Below are 21,897 nucleotides of genomic sequence, written 5' to 3'. Positions count from 1 at the left end.
TGGAACATGCAGACGAAGGTACCTTGAAGTGAAGGTTTGCTCTCCTGAGCTTAACCTTTTGCAGATGTCGTTACTGTCTCGCTGACCGTAGTGTTTGTTGATGTCTCTTTCCTCACAAGCTGTAGGCTCAGATCACGGGATCTGTTGTTGTCTCTTCTGGATGTACCAGAGGCTCAGAACGGTATATTGGTTATGTCTTCTCCCTTCGCAGGGCAGACTCAGAACGATGTATCTGTTGTGTCTCAGCTTCGCAAGCCGGGACTCAGAACGGTATATCTATTATGTCTCACCCGATGGGAGACTCAGAACAATGTCTGTTAATGTCTCACTCCTTACAGAGTTGGGACCCAGAACAATATCTGTTATGTCTCAGCTTTGCAAGCCGGGACTCAGAACAAGGAGTGTCTGTTGAAAGGGTACCTTTATCCCTTTCCGATGAGGAGGAGATTGCAATTTGGCGCTTCTCCATTCGAGTGCTGTGATTGGCTGCTGGCATCAGAGGGGACACACAAAGTGTGGCCCACCCTTCTCTCCCCTGTGGAACTCATTTGCATAAAGCACAAAGTTGGAAGTCTTTACAGTGTCTTTAAAGTTTACCAATGCATTTCTCACTTTCCAAACCACCACCAGAATACCTTTGGCAATATTCTAAACAAATAGAGACTAAACATGATGGAGAAAGATTGAACTGTCATTCAATTGTACATTAACAGATGAATTAGTATCAGATGTTACACTACAAATAGCTGTCACTGAGAATACTTATTTCTGTGAATAAGTATCAAATGGATGTGTAGTTTGCATCAGTTCTAAGGTTTGCAAACATAGTTTTGAATGGATTCGGATGGATCTTTGTGATCTCTCTTTGTTTCACCCATTGCTGCTAAAGTCCCGAGGAATTTTTATGGCAGTCTCTGTCCAACCTTAGGAAGTAGTGTCTAGATGGGTGAAGGGCAGTAACTGCCTGTGGACCAATGAGAAGTCCTGTCCTTTCCAGGCTTGGTACAAGAGGTCTTCCTCTTGCCCTCTAAGAGAGGTCTGGATGTTGTCCTGTTCCGCTGTCTGCCACACAAAGGAAAGAATTGTGCTTCTTCTCAGATGCCTCCACATTTGCAATAGGAGCAGTAGCTTACCTTAGGGTAATTGACACTGATAACCAATGTCAAGTTGAGTTTGTCTCACCAGGAATTGTGTGCAGCTGTGCTAGCAGTAGAAATGTATGAAATTATCAGGGATGAGATTGATGAGGAAATAGACTCTTCATGGATAGTCTTAGGATATATCCATAATGTCACCAAGAGATTTTATGTATATGTAGCAAATAGGGTAGCTCGGATAAGGAAACCAACACATCCTGAACAGTGGTGTTAGTGAATACCAACAACAACCCAGCAGACCTTGCCACCAGAGCTGTATCAGCAGAACGTTTGCAGTACTCATGTTGGCTTTCTGGACCACAATTTCTACTCCAGAGCAATGCCCAATAATTGGCTGAGACCTTTGAATTGGTGGAACCTGATGCTGAAATTTGACCTGACATTTCAGTCCTGGCAACAAAGATTTCTGCAGCTCAGCTAAGCTCTCATAGATTTGAGAGGTTCTCTAACTGGAAGACTCTCTGTAAGTCAATAGCTCGACTAATCCATATTGCAAAATCCTGTTGTGGTAAAACAGATGAGGCTCATTGCAAAAGTTGGCATTACTGCAACAAATCCTGTAGCCCAAGTGAGCTGACACAAGCCACAAATACAATTATACGCTGTGTGCAATACGAAACATTTATGGAAGAGTTTGAGTGCCTTGAAAATGGAGTAGTCCTTCCAAAACGAAGTCTCCTCAAAAAATTAAATCCAGTAATTGATGATGGTTTGCTGAGAGTTGGAGGTCGCATATATTCATCAGACCTGTCTCAAAGAGAAAAGCATCCTGTTTTGAAATCGACCATCACTAAATAAGTCGTTATTTTGTTATTTTGGCGCACCAAAAATATTCTCGTCGTTTTATAATATTAATATTGAACCACTGTACTCACATGAACTGATTTAAATACGTTTTTAGTACCTTCATGGATCTTGAGAAAGGAAATGTCATTGCTGGCTCACCAAGTCATCGGATTTCAACAAAAAATATCTTAATGTGTGTTCTGAAGATTAACAAAGGTCTTACGGGTGTGGAACGGCATGAGGGTGAGTAATTAATGACAGAATTTTCATTTTTGGGTGAACTAACCCTTTAACGAACGCTGAGAAGTACCCATAGACTGAAAAAAAAAATATAGACGTAGTGTCTGTGACGTCACCTGTTGATTTCTAAAAATGAGGCTGCTGCCATCTTATTAGCACGTCACCACATGTCACTCCAGGATAACTGAAAATGGGAAAAGAGGCGGGATGTGGTTGGAACTGCATCACATTTCTTCTGAATGATCTGCTCTCCATCATCGTTCTTCAAGAAATTATGCAACCTGAGCAGCGTTTATGTTGTAAAACTGTATATGATTGCATATATCTAACAAACAAATAAGCCCAAGTCCAAAGTATAATTTTTCAAAATACAGCAGTTTTAGTTATAATATCCAAGCAATGCTGTCAGAGTTTTTTATCCTCCCGCTATTGTCATTATAGTAAATCTCACGAACAAATCTTTTAGCCAACAACGTGTGTTTTATTAATATACTGTATATAACCAACCTTTTGACTCTCCTTGCTATAGTTTTGGAGTTATGAATCTTTACTTTTGTGTATGTTGCTCAGGAAAAAAAAAAAAACTCTAAAAATGCCTTTAGGTCTTGAAGAGTTAAATGACATCTTGCAAAAAAATGCACACAATAAGTCCCCTTTAAGACCCTGTACTAGAGACCAGTACTCCCACAGAACCTGATGCAACAGAATGCACCGTGAGACAAGATTTGATGGCAAATTGCAGGTGCGGGTTGCGAAAAAAAATTGCAGTACTCCAGCAAAATAGAAAAATCTAAAAATAAAATATCTTACAACAAATAAATTGTTATTCATCTGTTGCACTAAAGCAACAAGAACTAAAATAAAATAAAAATGATTTACAGGTGCAAGCATAGACAGAGTTTTGATCATTTATAACATGTTTTTGCAGCATTGAGCAACCAATCACAGACATATCTGTTGATTTCTTGGACACAGTGGCCAATAAGATGTATGTAAGTTAGAATCCACTCACTGCTCAAAACGCCAGAGTTTTTGCTCAGTGCTGTATTCTGCTGGTGAATCCTCAAATTATAACAAAGTGTAGACATTATGAAAGAGTCATTATGCAGTCAGCTTCATTGATTATAACAGAGTTTTGTGAGATTGCAGTGAACTGAGATGTCAGCTTTTTAGGGATTATAAAGGGAGAGCTCTTTGTGCACATTCTGCCATGTACACATAGCCTATGCTTGCTTTAATGTTAAATTAACAATGGTTTGTGAATAATTTATTATTTATAATATCAGAAGCATTATAGGTTGTGGCTAGGCAAAACTTTACTTCAAACTGTGAGCGGGACAAAACATGAATGTTGTGGGCGGGAGAAGGTAACATATCCGTCCCGCTCAGGTCTCTACTCTGTCCTGCTCAATACTCTGTATTGTGATTAGTAAAGAGGCACCATAGATTCGCACTGAACAAGCCTAAATTGTCCAATTAAAGAATTTCAGATCGAGATCATCTACAGTCACTACTGATGTTCCTCAGGGTTCTGTTTTGGGCCCACTTTTATTCATTATCTATCTACTCCCACTTGGTCACATTTTCAGGAAATATGGTATTCACTTTCACTGCTACGCCGATGACACCCAGCTCTACCTGTCTTCCAAACCCTCTGACTCTTTTCCACCACCTTCTTTGTCCCGTTGTTTAGCTGAAATTAAAGACTGGCTCTCAGCTAACTTTCTTAAGCTTAATAGTAATAAAACCGAGGTCCTACTTGTAGGGACAAAATCCACTTTGACAAAATCTGACTGTATTTCTGTGGATATCGATCAACATCCCATTTATCCCTCCTCACAGGTTAAGTGTTTGGGTGTTATTCTGGATAGCACACTTTCATTTGAAGCCCATATTAATAATATTACACGTACTGCATACTTTCATCTGCGTAATATTAATCGCCTTCATCTCTCCCTTTCAATGAACAATACTGCAATTCTCATTCATGCACTGGTTACTTCACGTATTGATTACTGCAATGCTCTTCTTACTGGTCTTCCTTCCAAACTTCTCTATAAACTTCAGTTGGTTCAGAACTCTGCAGCTCGTGTTCTTACTAGAACCCCTTCTACCATGCACATTTCACCAACTCTCCAGCGACTTCACTGGCTACCAGTCAAATATCGAATTGACTTTAAAATCCTGCTTCTCACATTCAAGGCACTTCACAGTGTCGCTCCTCCATATCTTACTGATCTTCTTCATATTTACACCCCTTCGTGCACTTTAAGATCCTCACTCACACTTTCTCTTGTCTGACCACATATACGCTTAACTACCATGGGAGCTAGAACTTTTAGCCATGCGGCCCCTCGCCTATGGAACTCTCTCCCTCTCTATATCCGTAATATTGACAGTCTGCATACTTTTAAATCCCGTCTTAAGACCTACCTTTTTACTCAGGCTTTTTTTATGATTTACTACTTATTTTAGTGTCTCTATGATGCATGAATATTTTAAGTTGTGTTGATATATAATGTTATTGCTTGTTTACCTGTAAGGTGACCTTGGGTGTTTTGAAAGGCGCCGTTAAATAAAATGCATTATTATTATTATTATTATTATTAAATAGACAGAGAGATATCAATTGAGCGTTTGTGAATACCTTTATCTGTCCTTCTTCAGGTCAAGTCACATATTTATGAATGTGATTTTTGCATTTCACATTTTTTCATACATTTAGAATTCATTTTAGAGCAAATGTTGATGAATCATGATTTGTTTGTGAAAACGTTCGTACGCAGATTTCACACACAAATTTATGCGTACGCATGCTTAGTGAATGAGACCCCTTGTTTCATTCATAAATGAATCAGTGTTTTATTATAAATATTGCTGAGCCACAAAAAATCCCTGCAAAGGAAATGCCTTCACTGTGACAGCCCTAGGAGAAAGTGTGTGCTTTCCACAGAAAATAAAACATAATTTTGTGGTAAAATCATGGAAATAATTTGTAATTTTTTATTCTGTTGTTTGTTAGATTATTTGCTTGATCAGTTTCTTTGTGTGTTTTAGTTGTTTTGTTGCAGGTTGTAAGGACCTTTGATATAACTTTTCAATATTTTTGCAAAGTGATATTGAACTGTAAAAGCGGTCAAGACCTGCTTAGAACAACTGTAGCTGTGTGTTTACTGGAAAATAATTAGCACACCTTAGAATGTTGGTCAAACAATCAGATTTAAGCATTAAATATCTCTGAAGTATAACAAAGGCTAAGCTTGTTACAAAACTCCACTAGCTTGACTTACTTGAGTTTGTCCAGTCTGTAGTTTGGATGGTTGAGTTTGTCAGAGAGAAGCTTGACACCTGAATCTCCTGGGTGATTGTAGCTCAGATCCAGCTCCTTCAGGTGTGAGGGGTTTGAACTCAGAGCTGAAGACACATAACCACAACCTTCCTCTGTCACCATACAGCCAGACAGCCTACAAACACACACAGCAACAGCAAACATGATATTAGTTTGACAAATCAAATAGGTCACTATCACACACGTTTGCATTTGCAGGTATTTTCTGTAAATTCAGTATTTTCTGTAAAAGGTATTCATTTACTTTTAATAATGTAGTGAATTCAACAGACATTTATACTTGTGTGTGCATTATAGAATATCTATTTCAGCCATTCAGTAGGCATTATTTATGTTTAACCATTTAAAAACTTAAATAACCTTCATTGTTTTTTTTTTCAACTGAAAATATAGTTTACGTGATTCATTCAATTTTTAATTGAATATGATTACACAAAAAACATTGACAGCAAACAAGTCCTTTGAGGGAATTTGTGCATATTTTACAATAAAATATTTACAAGTAGTTCAAATGCAGTGCTAATAAATTCTTTATTCATTTCTCTTAAATACCTTTAAAAACTTTATTAAATAACTTTTAATTTAAAATAACTAAAGCTCTTTTTTAGCAGAAAACAACAGGGAGCTAATAACAAATAGTGACACACATTAATGCTTCACAACTGCTTAGTTACGTCCATGTTATAAGTGGCCCAAACTCACTTGCAGGAGTTTGCTGTATTTACTGTGAATTGAGCTGCTCTGAAATGCTGAAAACAGGATCATGAGCTTCTCATGTGTAAATGAATACAGAGCCTCGCTTCACTCTGAAACATGCAAAATTTCAGAATGTATATTTATAAAAATACATAGCAACCTTCATAATTTGATAATCATAATAAGCCATATCCCATTCTCTCAGCCAGGAATTGTTAGAATTCTTAAAAAAAAAAAAAAAAATGCTGTCCAACTGACAAGTAAAACTATTTTATACAATTGCCATTTGAGGTATGGTGGAAATTTTGGACCTTGGCTAAGTAGGGCCCGCCATGGCACAGGGGAGTCAGCATCTATCCAAGTCCTAAGCGGCCTCATTTGGTATTCTAGATAATAGGACCAAAAATCTGGTAGGGATATGCCACCATGAGGTTTTAGCCGGTGCACAGATTTAAGTCGAATTCTAGGCCTTTTATTATTCCATAAGAATTTTGTTACTGCCGTATTAAGCTTTTTAAAATAACCAATAGGTGGTGCCTGAGGTAACACTGAAAATAAAAAACATACCCTTGGAAGTATATTCATCTTAATTGTGGCTATCCTACCATGCAGCGCCAAGCAGAGTGGAGACCAACAGAGAAGATTACTTGTGATCTTATCCAGGAGAGACTGATAGTTCCACTTGGAGATGCGAGATAATGAAGGAAAAACTCTAATTCCAAGATAGTTAAACTGGTCACTAACGGGAATCATATTAGGTAAGGCCTGAATCTCTGATTTGGCAGCTAGGTTGAGGGGCAGAAGTACTGATTTGCTCCAGTTAATTTTATAACCGGACAGTCTACCGAATGTATCAAATAATTTTAAGCATTCGTTAACCGAATCTGTGATATTTGATACATACAACAAAACGTCATCGGCATAGAGTGAAATTTTATGGGACGTATTCACACAGCTTATAGGTGCTATTGCAGGGCATTGTCTAATCGCTTGGGCCAGAGGCTCCAATGATAAATTAAAAAGCAGGGGTGACAGGGGACATCCCTGACGAGTGCCCCTGCCAAGACAGAAGGAAGGAGAAATAGAAGAACCAGTAAGTACCCTGGCTGAACAATTAAAATAAATAGTTTTCAGCTCGCAAGAAAAAAGAGCCAAATCCAAAATGCTCTAAGACAGACCACAAGAAATTCCACTCAATTCGGTCAAAAGCTTTCTCTGCATCCAGAGAAAGGACTGCAGAAGAAGCTGTATAGGAGTCTGCTTGTTGCACAATATGAAGAAGCCTACGTATATTGTCTGCCGCAAATCTCCCCCTTAGAAAACCTGATTGATCATGGCTTATCAAGTCTCCTACACATCTATTCAATCTTAGGGCCAAAACTTTTGCCATCAGCTTAGAATCTGTGGACAGAAGGCTAATTGGCCTATAACTAGAGCATTCAAGTGGATCCTTCCCTTTCTTCAGCAGCAAAACTATTAAAGCTGTGTTTTGGTCCCTGTGTAAAGCACCTGTTTCTAAAGCAAAGTTAAGAGAGTTGAGAATCAAGGGTGCTATTATATCCCATATATCTTCAGTAACTCTGGGGGAATCCCATCTAACCCAGGGGCTTTATTAGTGCTCATGGAATCCAGGGCAGATTTTAATTCCCCGATTGTCAATGGGCTATCTAATATATTGCGTTGAGAGTCATTTAATTTAGGAAGATTTAGATGTTTAAGGAATAAATCAAAATTAGTTGGGTCAGTGCTGGATTCGGAAGTATACAGATATTTGTAATAGGATTCAAATGTCCTATTTATGTCCTTAGGTTGAGTATATACTGTACCCTCATGCCTTATAGCTGATATACTGGCCTTAGATTCAGCATCTTTCAGCCTCAAAGCCAACAGCTTAGAAGAGCGCTCTCCATGGAAATAATAAGAGTGTCTTGTACGATGAATGATGAATTCTGCTCGATGTAAATATATGGATTTTAATTCTGATTTAAGAACTTTAATTTCTTTAGCTTTAGATTCGCAAAATCTGCCTTTTAGTTCTTTCTCTAGTAAATTGATTTGATTTTCTAATTCAATTTTACGGCTCTCTCTACGCTTTTTATTAAAGGATGAAAAGCTTATACATTTACCCCTAATAAAACATTTAGTAGTTTCCCACAATACCTGGGGGTTAGAGACTGAATCTTTGTTGATCTGTAAAAACTCTTTCAAGGAGCTGCGTAGTTCAGCCACAAATGTACAATCTTGTAATAGGGAGGTATTGAATCTCCAGCGATTGTGTCTGGAGCCCAACGATACAGGGGTCTGAGGATTTTTGGGGCCTTGGAGAAGTTTTGACATGCCCTGACATTTGTGCTTTTTTCAGTTGTTCATAAACATATTAATGGAAAAAGTGTCATTACACTGTATTCAGCACTAGGCTACAATAATATGTGAGGAACATGTACGTACATGTTTGTGTTTTTGAAGGAATAACGTTTATGCGTGGTTATTGAAAAAACAAAAAACTTAAGTCACTGAAATAAGGCCAAAAAATATATATTAAATTTTGTTCACAAGACTTCTGGGTATTTGAGGTTGTAGACTAGAGTTTTTGCTTCAAAATGAGGTAAAAATTATGCTGCCTGCTTGTTCATATTGTAGTGATTTTTACTTTGTCCATCCAAGGACGCGAAGTAAAATAGGGATTGGTACTCACGTCACCGCTGACATTGTGATTTTTGGATCACACGTCTCTTAAGGTGTGGTTATGAGTGCATCAGATGACCACTTTCCCCTTTTTCCTTAGTTCAGGGCACCAGTCAAGGTCTTTTACCTTGGCAGTATGAGAACACTCTCAACAGGGGCTTTTCATTCATTTAGAATTTATGTAAAGTGGTCAACTGATTTATCTGAAAGATTGGTGATATTGCTAACTTGTAGAACCTTTTCTGTATTATCAGCACAAGGACGACACAAGTTTAATAAAATAAATTTTATTAACAAAAAGATAAACAAGAATAACTAACACAACTACTAAATGAATACCATGAATGATAAAGGAATAAAGTGCATAAGATACATAGAATACAAGTGATTAAGTTGAGTGTGGCTATGGAAGAGTTACGTTATCTTAGGGAAAGATAAACTGTTTCTCTAAAAATAATAAGGTGGAAAACCTTATTATGCACCAAACAAATAAACGAAAGATTATTTGTTATTAACTAACATCAGCTATATTACATCTAATGGAAATTAGGAAATTATATACTGATAATATACAACAATGCCAAGGTCTCTGGAAAGAGGTTTGGTTAAGTGATATTTACGTTCCACTTGGTCGAGTCCGATGACGGTGACGTCTTCCACTGGTTGTGCTGGGTGACAATGCAGTGGGGAGAGGAGCCAGAATCTGTTTCAACAGTCTTGAACACGAAGCTCTGTGGGATGCTGATCTCCTGGAGCACCAAAGGGTCCTAAAATCTGGGACACGCAGACGAGGCCCTGGCGTAGGTGCAGAAGGTCCTTAACAATCTGGAACATGCAGATGAAGATACCTTGAAGTGAAGGTTTGCTCTCCTGAGCTTAACCTTGTTGCAGATGTCGTCACTGTCTCACTGGATGGAAACTTTGAACGTAGTCTTGGTTAACGTCTCTTTCCTCAAAGCTGGAGGCTTAGAACGTGCTCGTCTCTGTTGCTGCCTCACAAGCTGTAGACTCAGTCTTTACAGTGTCTTTAAAGTTTACCAATGCATTTCTCACTTTCCAAACCACCACCAGAATACCTTTGGCAATATTCTACACAAATAGAGAATAAACATGATGGAAAAAGATTGAACTGTCATTCAATTGTACATTAACAGCTGGATTTGTATCAGATGTTGCACTACAAATGGCTGTCACTGAGAATACTTATTTCTGTGAATAAGTATGAAATGGATGTGTAGTTTGCATCAGTTCTACGGTTTTCAGACATAGTTTTGAATGGATTTGGATGGATCTTTGTGATCTCTCTTTGTTTCACCCATTTCTGCTAAGGTCCCGAGGAATTTTTATGGCAGTCTCTGGCCAACCTTAGGAAGTAGTGTCTAGATGGGTGAAGGGCAGTAACTGCCTGTGGACCAATGAGAAGTCTTGTCCTTCCCAGGCTTGGTACAAGAGGTCTTCTTCTTACCCTCTAAGAGAGGTCTGGATGTTGTCCTTACATCTTTATCTGATGGCGTTGGACAGTTTGTTTGTGTTAGTCCACCAAGATCCAATCAAAATGTAGCAAACCTTTGTCCACTGTTACGGAGAGAGAGGGGCCCGGCCGTAAACTGGGCCCTAGAATGTGCTGTTCACTACATCCCCCCCTGATCGGCTTGATCGAGGACCTTAAGTCGTTGATCTGGGCGATGCACTGAAAAGGATCAGTGGGAACAAAACACACACACCTCACCTCCTCCGTCTGACCAATGGCATTGGAAATAAAATTTGGCTCGATATGTTCTACATAGAATTCAATGAGCTAAATGGAATGTCTGTTAGAATAATTTCTAAACAGGTTAGAAGCATTCTAGAGAAGGTACCTAATGTGTGGATGAAAATCTCTAAAGAGTATTACGAGTGAGAGTAAACATTAAAAAAATGTTTAAACAAATTTAGCAGGAAACCAGTTCTTTAAATGTCTTGATTGACATAATTTGGTATGGCACTTTTCAAGCTGTAAGCTAAGTGCACCTGCTTTGTATAAATAGTTCCTTGCATTGCCTGATTACAAGAATCCTCAACTAGTTCACCTGGTACCACAAATGACAAGACTGTATCTATTGTCACCTTATCAGGAGCAAAGCTCACAAGTAATAATTGCACTAATATACAGACAAATTAATGGGAGTAGTCATGTTGTATGACATCCATTATCTTGGCTACCCTAGATGGTGTAGCTCAAGGGGCTGTATGTTGACCAGCAGTTGGGGTTGGGAATTTAAGTGTTCTGCCTAAAGTCTGCAGCTTCCTCTGGAGGGCTGCACCACATGTCCAGTCCACTATCTCTTATTTTGGAGGTCTCCTATAAGGAAGTTTGAATGACTGGAATGGAGAACAAAATAAACAACCCTGGCTGTGATCTGCAATACTCTACATGTGGCCAGTAAACTAGCTGAATGGGAATTTCACAGGAGGCTTTGACCCCCCTTTCCTGACATCCAAAGGGATTGTCATGGGCATGCAAAATAAACCTTGTGGTTTATAGAAATTGACTGAAAAGTCTGAAGCGAACATGAAGTGGAAAGTAATGAATCCTTCTTAGGCTGAAGTTGAGGTCTAAACGTTACAGGGACTTGATGTCTGCTGAATCTGAAAGACCCTGTTCAATTATGAGCTACCCCCCTTTCCCTGGCTGTTGTCCACAGTCTGAGATGTAAGGTGGAGGGGGAGGGGCCCCGAACTGGTTATGCTGAGAAAACCAGGTCTCTGTCAGTGGAGATGTACTCCTCTGACTTAAGGTCTTTGAGGGCTTTGAGAAGTATGTGCTGGATCTCTGCTAAGTTCTCAGCATCCTTACTTTTGGTCCCTCTAGATTTCCTACTTCTATTATGACTACTCTGTTTTTGGCCATTCTCAGAGTTATCTCTACCCTTCTTCTGTCTTTGCCCTCTGTTATCCCACTGCCTGCTCTCATTTCTGGGGGCATACCTGTGATTGTTATGTCCCCTGTAACCTGAGAACCTAGGGCTCTCAGTGCTCTGCTGGAGATTGCTGCAATGGGCATAGCTGTTTTGGGGAAGTTCTGACTCTTCCATTTGAATGGGAGTCTTAGAGTCATGTCTAGATTCATGCACAGAAGCAAATGGCTCTCTGTCTTCCCTGCCTGTGCCTACCTTCTCACTGTCCCAGGCTCGCATGGCGAGCTGCCTCAGTTCTCCTGCAGACATGTTTTCAACATCTACCATGAGTATGAGTGGTTTCCTAACAGTGGGGTAAAGGTTACTTACAAACAGGCTCTTAAACATTACATCCTCTTCTGCCCTAGGGTCATCTTTGCCAGAAAAATACATTTTCCTCAGTCGCTCATAGTACTCTCTGGGAGACTCATGGCGACCTTGCTTAATTCGGAAAGCTGAGAGGCGAGAGGCAGATGGGTTCTGATACAGAGTATACTCTACCAGAAGGGCTTTACACAATTCATCATAATTGTTAGCAATAGCTGGACTTTGTCTATCCATGAAGCCATGGACAATCTGGGCTGTGGTCTTTCTCAGAAGAAAGACTTTGTCAGCCATGCTGGCCTCAGGAAAGTATGTCAAGGCTGCATTTACATCCTTTAAATACAACTCTATGTTGTTATCAGTAGTCTCAGGGTTAAAAACCTCTATGTCACGTGCTAATTCTCTAAGAATTTGCAGTCTGTTGCTAGATGTTAGCATACTAGGAAGCTCAGGTAAGGAGCGGACAGTTTTAGGAGAGTCCCTCACAGTTAGGCTGCTTGAGGCTGTGACATCACTGTCCTGATAATGCTTTCTCTGTTCAAAGCCATAAAACAGTGTGTCCCTAAAAGTTGAACCAAAGGAGCGGGGGTGCACACTTTGTGGTTCTGGTTGCTGCTGGGGGAGACGCCTGCCTTTCTCCAATTCACTGATCCTTGTTCCTATTTCTTCACATCTCTGCCTTGCAATGCTATCTTTGTTTACCAACGTTGATGTTTTAGCTGCAGTCTCAGCTCCTACTCTACCCAAGTGTTCCCTATGCTGGATTTGGGTACCATTTGAGTCGGGAAGCTGTTGTTTGAACAGAACACAAGTTTTGTTTTCTATTTCTTGTTGCTTTTTCAGCTCAGAAATTTCAAGCAAAGCTGAACGTAACTCAGCTTTAGTCCTAGTCTCACTAGAGCTTAGAAAATTTAACTTCTCTGTCTGTATCAGCAGGTCATTTCAAATGAATAAATTTACATTTATTCATTTGGCAGACGCTTTTATCCAAAACGACTTACAAGTGAGGAATACAACAAGCGAGTCATCATGACGAGGCAAATAGACACAAGAAGTGCTCACTATACAAGTTTAGGCAGTGCTCAGAGTATCATAAACTACAATAGAGAAGGATTAGAGGAAGTGAAAGGATAGGAATAAGAATTTTTTTTTTTTTTTTTTTTTTTTTTTTTTTTAAGATGAGGTTAAGTGCTCACGAAAGAGATGAGTTTTCAGCTGTCTTTTGAATATTGCCAAGGATTCTGCATTCCGGATGGAGGCAAGACAAAAGATTCGCATAAAGACCTCTAATGACCTGCATATTAATGAGCTCTTTCAGTCAGGTAGGCTGTGAAAAACCCCTATGTGATCATGCTGATAACAGGATTAATGTCCACTCTTGACAAAAAAAAAAACTAGATTTTTGTGATCCCATGCATGCACGTATCATTGCACATGATGTGAAGAAAATTTTGTATAGGCCTATGTTAAATTACAGTACCAGTCAAAAGATTGGACATTTTTTTAAAAGAAGTCTTTTTTAAAAAGAAGTCCAAATAATGGTTTTCTATTTTAATATACTTTAAAATATAATGTATTTCTGTGATGCAAAGCGTCTGAACATTCCTACCTCTATGGCATTTCATGTAGGCTACTATATTTGTTATATAGCCTAAATGTTAATGTGCAGTTGACAAACTATACATCATAAAAAAGATCTAAGACTCAAGCTTCACATTTTGACTCTTAAAATCTTATATTGACTGTAATTTCTTAATATGCTTAAAAGCATGCACATTTGGAGAAATATTGATGGATTCTCATATGTTTATATCAATTTTCTATACAGAGGAGTAATATTTATTCAATATTTATTGTCATCACTGTGAGCGCTGGATACTGTGTTTTCAATTCATACTTGCAGCCGAAGGGCGCTCTGTGCACCTTTAGTCCACAAATATCTCAGTAAAAGAAGAGGCATATCATGTGACATTCCAGGAACTAAAAGGCTTCCAGCGATCGCTTTAACATACAGATAAACACTTTTCAAGACAATAAATACACGATTGTGACAATGTATACATGTATTGTCTCAGAATTTGCGTCTGAATATCCGAATAGCGCTCGCTCCGTGGGCTTTGCCGCATTAGCGGATAATGAGCTGAATCACGGGCATCTGACATGTGTCTCTTTTCATATAGATTACATAAACAGAGAATTTTTGTCTTTGATTTGACTTACACGATTTACAACCTGGCATTTCAACGTTTCTTTAGACATAAGTTTAATTTTTTTGTGATTAGTATTCACTAAGTTACAGTTTATTTTCTGAGAACTATCAGATTGGACTTCGTTCAGAGGGAGATGACAGATCACTCATCATGTTTGTTTTCTTTATTTTACAAAAAGCACAACATTTTGTTTTTACCCTGAGTGTACACAAATAAAAGAAGATATTCCATAGATTAAAATGGTGTACAACTCCTAATTGTATGTGCAACATTGACGGAGTATTTTGAGTCTCTTTCACACTGGTAAGAAAAAAATAGGATTCGCCGATACCTCAAGACTCCAGAGTGTTAATACATTTATTTGAAACACATCATTTTGCAGTATCTGTAGTAATTATTTCAGACCATGTCATGATTTCCATCATCATACTGTCCACTCATCTCCCTACCCTAAACAAATTTTTCGAGTCACTTATCAGTTTGGAGAATGCAGACATTATGGGGGGGAAAAATCACATTCCTGCAAATTTTGTTTTGTCTCTCATTATGGCAATTCATTGAGAGCAGATGTCACATTTGCAAAAGTCCAACTGACTTTGAGAAGATGGCGGTAGCCTGCTCAGGCGTGCTGGTTGCTCTACTACTTTACACACTTTTTGTAAAGTTCATACTGCCGGTTGAAATCTTTCATACTAAGGACACAATTTGTAATACCATCTTAAACAACTGGTATGACAAGGAGGCGTATTGGCATGAGCAAACAAACAAGATCAATGGCGTCTTTGGGTATGGAGAATACACCTTGGCTGTTACACTTGCAATTTCAAATCGTTACCATCAAAGAAGAAAACGCAAAGAAACTTTTTGTAAGAAATCAACAAACAATGCCATGATAATATGCATTTGCCTACTTTTGTCGGGTGACATCCATCAGTGCCCTGGTCCAACTGGCCGAACAAACAGAGCAAACCTTCCTAATGCGCCTACTTGTGACTCCGGTGTGTCTTTGGCGGCGGTGCTCTCGGGCGGTGTCTACAGGGATCCGGCGTTGGCTCGGGTGAATCCTTGCGCCAAGCTGAGATGGTCCGGTGGGGTTGGCTCTTGCGCGGATGGTGTGCTGGATCTGCGGCGTGATTCACCGGAGCGGCAGCGATTCACGTCCGCGGAGAGTGCACCTGCAGCTGCCATTGTCAGCCCTGAGCTTGGTGATGCTTCTATGCGGCACTTGGGTCTGGACGGTCCGGGGCTTTGCCGTGGTTCGCCGGGTGGACGTCCTGCGGCGACAGGAGAGGCTACCGCGGAGGTGGGAGGCCCAAGCGAGGGCGGTCTTCACGGAGTCGGCAGGGTGAGCACCGCTAACATCCACAAACGCTTTACAGTAAATAAAGCAATACGCATGAACCGGAAGTGGAAGGTTGTTCACACTGTAAACAATGCATGCTTAATCTGGGATCAAAAAGCCAAACCAAAAGGTCTCTTTGGCGGACATTTAAATATCCAAAGCTTAAGATCAAAAAGCGATCAAATTATACACATGATGACTGAATCAAATCTGGATTATTTCTGCCTATCTGAAACTTGGCTGCATAAAAATTCCCCTACTACTGCGCTTTTAGTTCCGGGGTACGTCTCCTACAGGAGAGATAGAGCTGATGCTAAAGGGGGAGGGGTAATGATCTATGTGAGAGACAGTATACAGTGCAGTGAAATTCAGTGGAAATCCCCAATTGATTTAGAATGTGTCGGGTTAAATTTATCTCTTGCACCTCAGATGTCTCTCACATTAATAGTTTTATATCGACCACCAGCTGCTAACATAGATTTTTATGACAAGTTCAAGGAAATGTTAAAGCAGTGTGATTTTAAAAAGGAGGTTATAGTGATGGGCGATTTTAATCTACACTGGGACGATAACAGTACAAGGAAAAAAACTGCAGCAAATTATGGATGGATTTAATCTTGTCCAGATGGTTAAAGGACCAACACGGATTACAAACAATTCTAGCACCTTAATTGACTTAATCTTCACCAATCACCCGGAACGGATTACAAAATCGTACAATATGTTAACTGGTCTTTCAGATCATAACATGGTGCTTATAACAAGAAAATTAACCAGTAAGTGATTTGCAGCTTATTCCGGAAAAAGGAGTTCATTGGCATTCCAAGGAGCAAACAGGATCAATTTCACTCTGCAATAAGAAATATGAACTGGGACACTCTATTATTGGACAATGAATTGGAAATAATTAGTCAGAAATTTACTGAATGCTTACAAACAAAAATTAAAGGTCCCGTTTTTCGAGGTTTTTTGAAGCTTTGATTGTGTTTATAGTGTGCAATATAACATGTGTTCATGTTTCGCGTGTAAAAAACACAGTATTTTTCACATAATTTACTTATCTGTATACCGCTGTTTGCACTGTCATAAAAACGGGCTGATGACTTCCTTGTTCTATGAAGTCCCTCCTTCAGAAATACGTAACGAGTTCTGATTGTGCCAGCGGTTCCTGTGTTGTGATTCGACAGCTCTGAGCGCACCGTGCCCGGAAAAGTCACGCCTCTTACCATAACGTGGAGATGCATGCGCTCAGTGTTATTGTAAACATGTCTTTAATTTTACCCTATCAATTTGAGCCGGAATCAGACCCGGTGATTGGACTGCGGGATGAAAATAACAGCGTTTCGACGACATGGCGACAAACACACTCTACAAACGCAACTCTTGTGTATTCCTGTGGGTGGAGGTTAGTCAAAAAACTGTTTTAGTGACGTCATTAAAGAAGGAAGTAGAAGGATGTAGTCCAAACTGGCCGTTCGATGTAGGCGACTTCTGTTAAATAAAATATCTCGCTTGGCATTGAACTTTGAGCTTTAAAATTTTACAGATTTTATTTATACTCTAACAACAACATTACACACTAACTAAAGTTTGAAACATGGGATCACGAAGAACGGGACCTTTAAGGAATTTGCAGTGACAGTTAAACATAAAAACAGAAAGTGTTCACTTCCCTGGCTCAGTGATGATATTAAACAAGGCAAGGCAAGGCAATTTTATTTGTATAGCACATTTCATACACAATGGTAATTCAAAGTGCTTTACATAAAGAATAATAATAAAATAGAACATAAGGAATAGAAATAACAGTAAAAACAGAGAATTTTACCGCAATATTTAAAATGCTTTAAAAGTCAGAATCAAGATGATAAAATACATTAAAAATGAAATAAAAACAGGAAAAGGAATTTAAAGAATAAAAAGATAATACGTATAAAATAAAGTGCAAACAGTTCGTGAAAGAACAAACAGTTAATGAAAAAAACAGTTAATGAAAGACAGAGACAATGCTCTTAAAAAAGCCATAAAATCAAAACTATCGTGTGAGAGACAAAAATTTGCTTCATTACGAAATAGAGTGATAAGACAACTACGAAAAGCAAAGGCAGACTTTTTTATCACAATTATTAAAAATTGTCATGGAAACTCAAAAGCGACTTGGGATCAGATTAATAAATTAACAGGTAAAACTTCTTCTAGTAATAATTCAATACAGCTAAAGAATAATGGCATGCTTTTGCAGGATCCATCTGCTGTGGTACAGACACTAAATGAGTATTTTGTTGATTCTGTGGATACCATAGCTAAAAGTTTCCCTGTGAAATATAACAACTTACCTGTCATTACTTCAGATTTGTTAATTGAGCCCCCACTATATCCAAAATCTGTATCTATATCCGATGTGGAAAAGGCAATTATAGAGCTTAAGTCTTCAAGAGCAAAAGATGTGTATGGGATGGATACACTTATGCTAAAACAAATAGGTCAGTCAATTAAGGGTCCATTAACACATATCATCAATGTGTCACTAGATCAAGGGAAATTTCCTGAGTCATGGAAAATTGCTAATGTCATTCCTATATTTAAAGGTGGCAACTCCCTTCTTACATCTAATTACCGACCGATTAGCATTTTGCCAACAGTATCTAAAGTTTTTGAAAAATTGGTTGCTAAACAAATCATCAATCATCTTAATTGCAGTTCTTTTCCTTTGCACTCAATGCAGTTTGGATTTAGGGCTTATCATTCTACAGAGACAGCAACATGTTATTTTCTGGAAAAGGTTAAATCAAATATAGACAAAGGAGGGATAGTGGGAGGAATATTTTTAGATCTTCGTAAAGCATTCGATACAGTCAACCATTCAGTTTTACTGCACAAACTTCATGCATTTAATTTTTCTTCAAAATATATTAGTCTTATTAACTCATATCTTTTATCTCGTTCACAAAGTGTAAGAATTGACCAATATAATTCTACCCCCTTACTATTATCAACTGGTGTTCCACAGGGTTCAATTTTAGGTCCAATTCTTTTTAGTTTATACATTAACAAGTTACCATCTTTGTGTAAGAACTGTGACACTTTGATGTATGCAGACGACACAGTTATTTTGGCCTATGGAAAATCTGCAGAGGAAGTTGCCTCTAAACTAACTGAGGCCATGTCATCGATTTCAATCTGGCTTGAACAATCCTGTCTGCAATTGAATATATCTAAAACAGTTACCATGTTTTTTTCTAAAAACAATATAAATATAGAACCGGAAATTTTTATATCTGGAGAAAGGTTACAGGTCGTCACAGAATATAAATATTTCACAGACAATAAATACTGAATAAATATTACTCCTCTGTATAGAAAATTGACATAAACATATGAGAATCCATCAGTATTTATCCAATTGTGCATGCTATTAAGCTAAAAGTCTATATGAAATACCATAGAGGTAACATAATTGTTCAGACACTTTGCATCACAGAAATACATTATATTTTAAAGTACAGTGGGTACGGAAAGTATTCAGACCCCCTTAAATTTTTCACTCTTTATTATATTGCAGCCATTTGCTAAAATCATTTAAGTTCATTTTTTTCCTCATTAATGTACACTCAGCACCCCATATTGACAAGAAAAACACAGAATTGTTGACATTTTTGCAGATTTATTAAAAAAGAAAAACTGAAATATCACATGGTCCAAAACTGAAATATCACAAGTATTCAGACCCTTTGCTGTGACACTCATATATTTAACTCAGGTGCTGTCCATTTCTTCTGATCATCCTTGAGATGGTTCTACACCTTCATTTGACTCCAGCTGTGTTTGATTATACTGATTGGACTTGATTAGGAAAGCCACACACCTGTCTATATAAGACCTTACAGCTCACAGTGCATGTCAGAGCAAATGAGAATCATGAGGTCAAAGGAACTGCCTGAAGAGCTCAGAGACAGAATGGTGGCAAGGCACAGATCTGGCCAAGGTTACAAAAAATGATGCTGCCAAGGTGGCAGCATCATGCTGTGGGGGTGTTTTTCAGCTGCAGGGACAGGACGACTGGTTGCAATCGAGGGAAAGATGAATGCGGCCAAGTACAGGGATATCCTGGACGAAAACCTTCTCCAGAGTGCTCAGGACCTCAGACTGGGCCGAAGGTTTACCTTCCAACAAGACAATGACCCTAAGCACACAGCTAAAATAACGAAACAGTGGCTTCACAACAACTCTGTGACTGTTCTTGAATGGCCCAGCCAGAGCCCTGACTTAAACCCAATTGAGCATCTCTGGAGAGACCTAAAAATGGCTGTCCACCAACGTTTACCATCCAACCTGACAGAAATGGAGAGGATCTGCAAGGAGGAATGGCAGAGGATCCCCAAATCCAGGTGTGAAAAACTTGTTGCATCTTTCCCAAAAAGACTCATGGCTGTATTAGATCAAAAGGGTGCTTCTACTAAATACTGAGCAAAGGGTCTGAATACTTAGGACCATGTGATATTTCAGTTTTTCTTTTTTAATAAATCTGGAAAAATGTTAACAATTCTGTGTTTTTCTGTCAATATGGGGTGCTGTGTGTACATTAATGAGGAAAAAAAATTAACTTAAATGATTTTAGCAAATGGCTGCAATATAACAAAGAGTGAAAAATTTAAGGGGGTCTGAATACTATCCGTACCCACTGTATATAATAGAATACCATTATTTTAAATTGTAATAATATTTCACAGTATTGCTGTTTTTTCTGTATGTTTGATATACACCATGATGAGCTTGAGACATTAATTGAGACAGAGTGGACATTAATCCTGTTATCAGCATGATAGGGTTTTTTCACATAGCCTACCTGACTGAAAGGCCTCATTATTATTCAAGTCATTAAAGGTCATTATGCAAATATTTTGTCTTCTCAGGTGTGAATCACAGCATTATTCATGATGATTCACGCCTCCACGCATACTGTGTTTCTTGACAAAAAGTGTCTTACAAAATTTAAAGATCTATATTGTTTTATATGAACGAGTAGGCAGGAAAATTTTTACATCATTTTGAAGCAAAAATTCTAGTCTACAACCTCCAATACCAAGAAGTCTTGTGAACACATATATAACATTAGTTTTTTGGCATTATTTCAGTGACTTTTTTTTTTGTTTGTTTTTTTCAATAACCACACATAAACGTTATTCCTTAAAAAATACAAACATGTACATCATATTATGGTAGCCTAGTTTGTGCTGAATGTAATGACACTTTTGCCATTAATATGTTTATGAACAACTGAAAAAAGCACAAATGTCAGGGCATGTCAAAACTTCTCCAGGACCCCAAATCAGCCTCAGACTCCAGAGGGTTAAAAGTGTTAAAAACATGCAAAGAGCAAAATTTATTAACTACTGTATTATTTAGACTCACAGACATCAACAAACAGCACATGAAACTCAATGGTAACAATCAATTAAAAGCTTTATGCTGCAGTGCATGCTGGGTAACAGCATAGTACAAAACTCATTCAATGCCTCCCAGCGTGCACTGCATCAATAATAAGTTATGAAGCTGAATTGTCTTAATTTTTTCTGCTTTTTTTTTTTGCTGTCGTTTTTCTTGTGACTTTTTAAGAGCTTGTTTTGTTGAGTTGATCTGGTTATCTGAATATTTTGTTGTCACCATTTCTGAGGTCTGTATGATGAGTGTTTATATCAAAATGTGTTATGTTTAAAAAAATATTTGTACAAACGAGTCACCTTGTCTAATTTTGAATGCATCACACTAATATTTTTATCACAACAACTGCATTTAACAGATTTTCACATTTAATACCACTACCACTCTTGTTATGGTAATTCATTGAGAGCAAATGCCACATTTAGTGACAAAATTTAATGGTATTTTTTTGTGATTTTATGGAAATCCATTTACCTCAGTATCTGCAGATGACATTTTGGACTCTTCAGTCCATTAGAAAGAAGCTTCACTCCTGAATCCTGCAGGTCATTGTTACTCAGGTCGAGCTCTCCCAGGAACATGTTTGTGGATTGTAGAGCTGAAGACAAACTCTCACAGGAATGAGCGGTGAGGTTACAGAACTGTAGTCTGTGTAGAGTGCAAAACAAACAGTGATATAATGGGTTTATCAGGCAGGGTACTAAAGCACAGATAACTTTTGACTGTAACT

At 38.4% G+C, this 21,897-nt stretch overlaps 1 protein-coding gene across 5 annotated transcripts in view; it reads right to left on the bottom strand.

The window, feature by feature from the left end:
* LOC125250028 (NLR family CARD domain-containing protein 3-like) overlaps positions 1 to 21,897 on the bottom strand; it is a 64,045-nt gene that overhangs the window by 30,280 nt on the left and 11,868 nt on the right. For all 5 annotated transcript variants that reach the window (XM_048162324.1, XM_048162325.1, XM_048162326.1 and 2 more), the window contains 2 exons: positions 21,642 to 21,815; positions 5,474 to 5,647 (listed from right to left, as the gene is read on the bottom strand). In XM_048162324.1, the coding sequence (XP_048018281.1) occupies positions 5,474 to 5,647; positions 21,642 to 21,815 (348 nt within the window). The remainder of the gene's footprint in view (positions 1 to 5,473; positions 5,648 to 21,641; positions 21,816 to 21,897) is intronic.

This window comes from Megalobrama amblycephala, linkage group LG17 (genome assembly GCF_018812025.1).
Source record: "Megalobrama amblycephala isolate DHTTF-2021 linkage group LG17, ASM1881202v1, whole genome shotgun sequence".
NCBI lineage: Eukaryota > Metazoa > Chordata > Actinopteri > Cypriniformes > Xenocyprididae > Megalobrama > Megalobrama amblycephala.
This window is presented reverse-complemented; position numbering and strand designations above follow the sequence as displayed.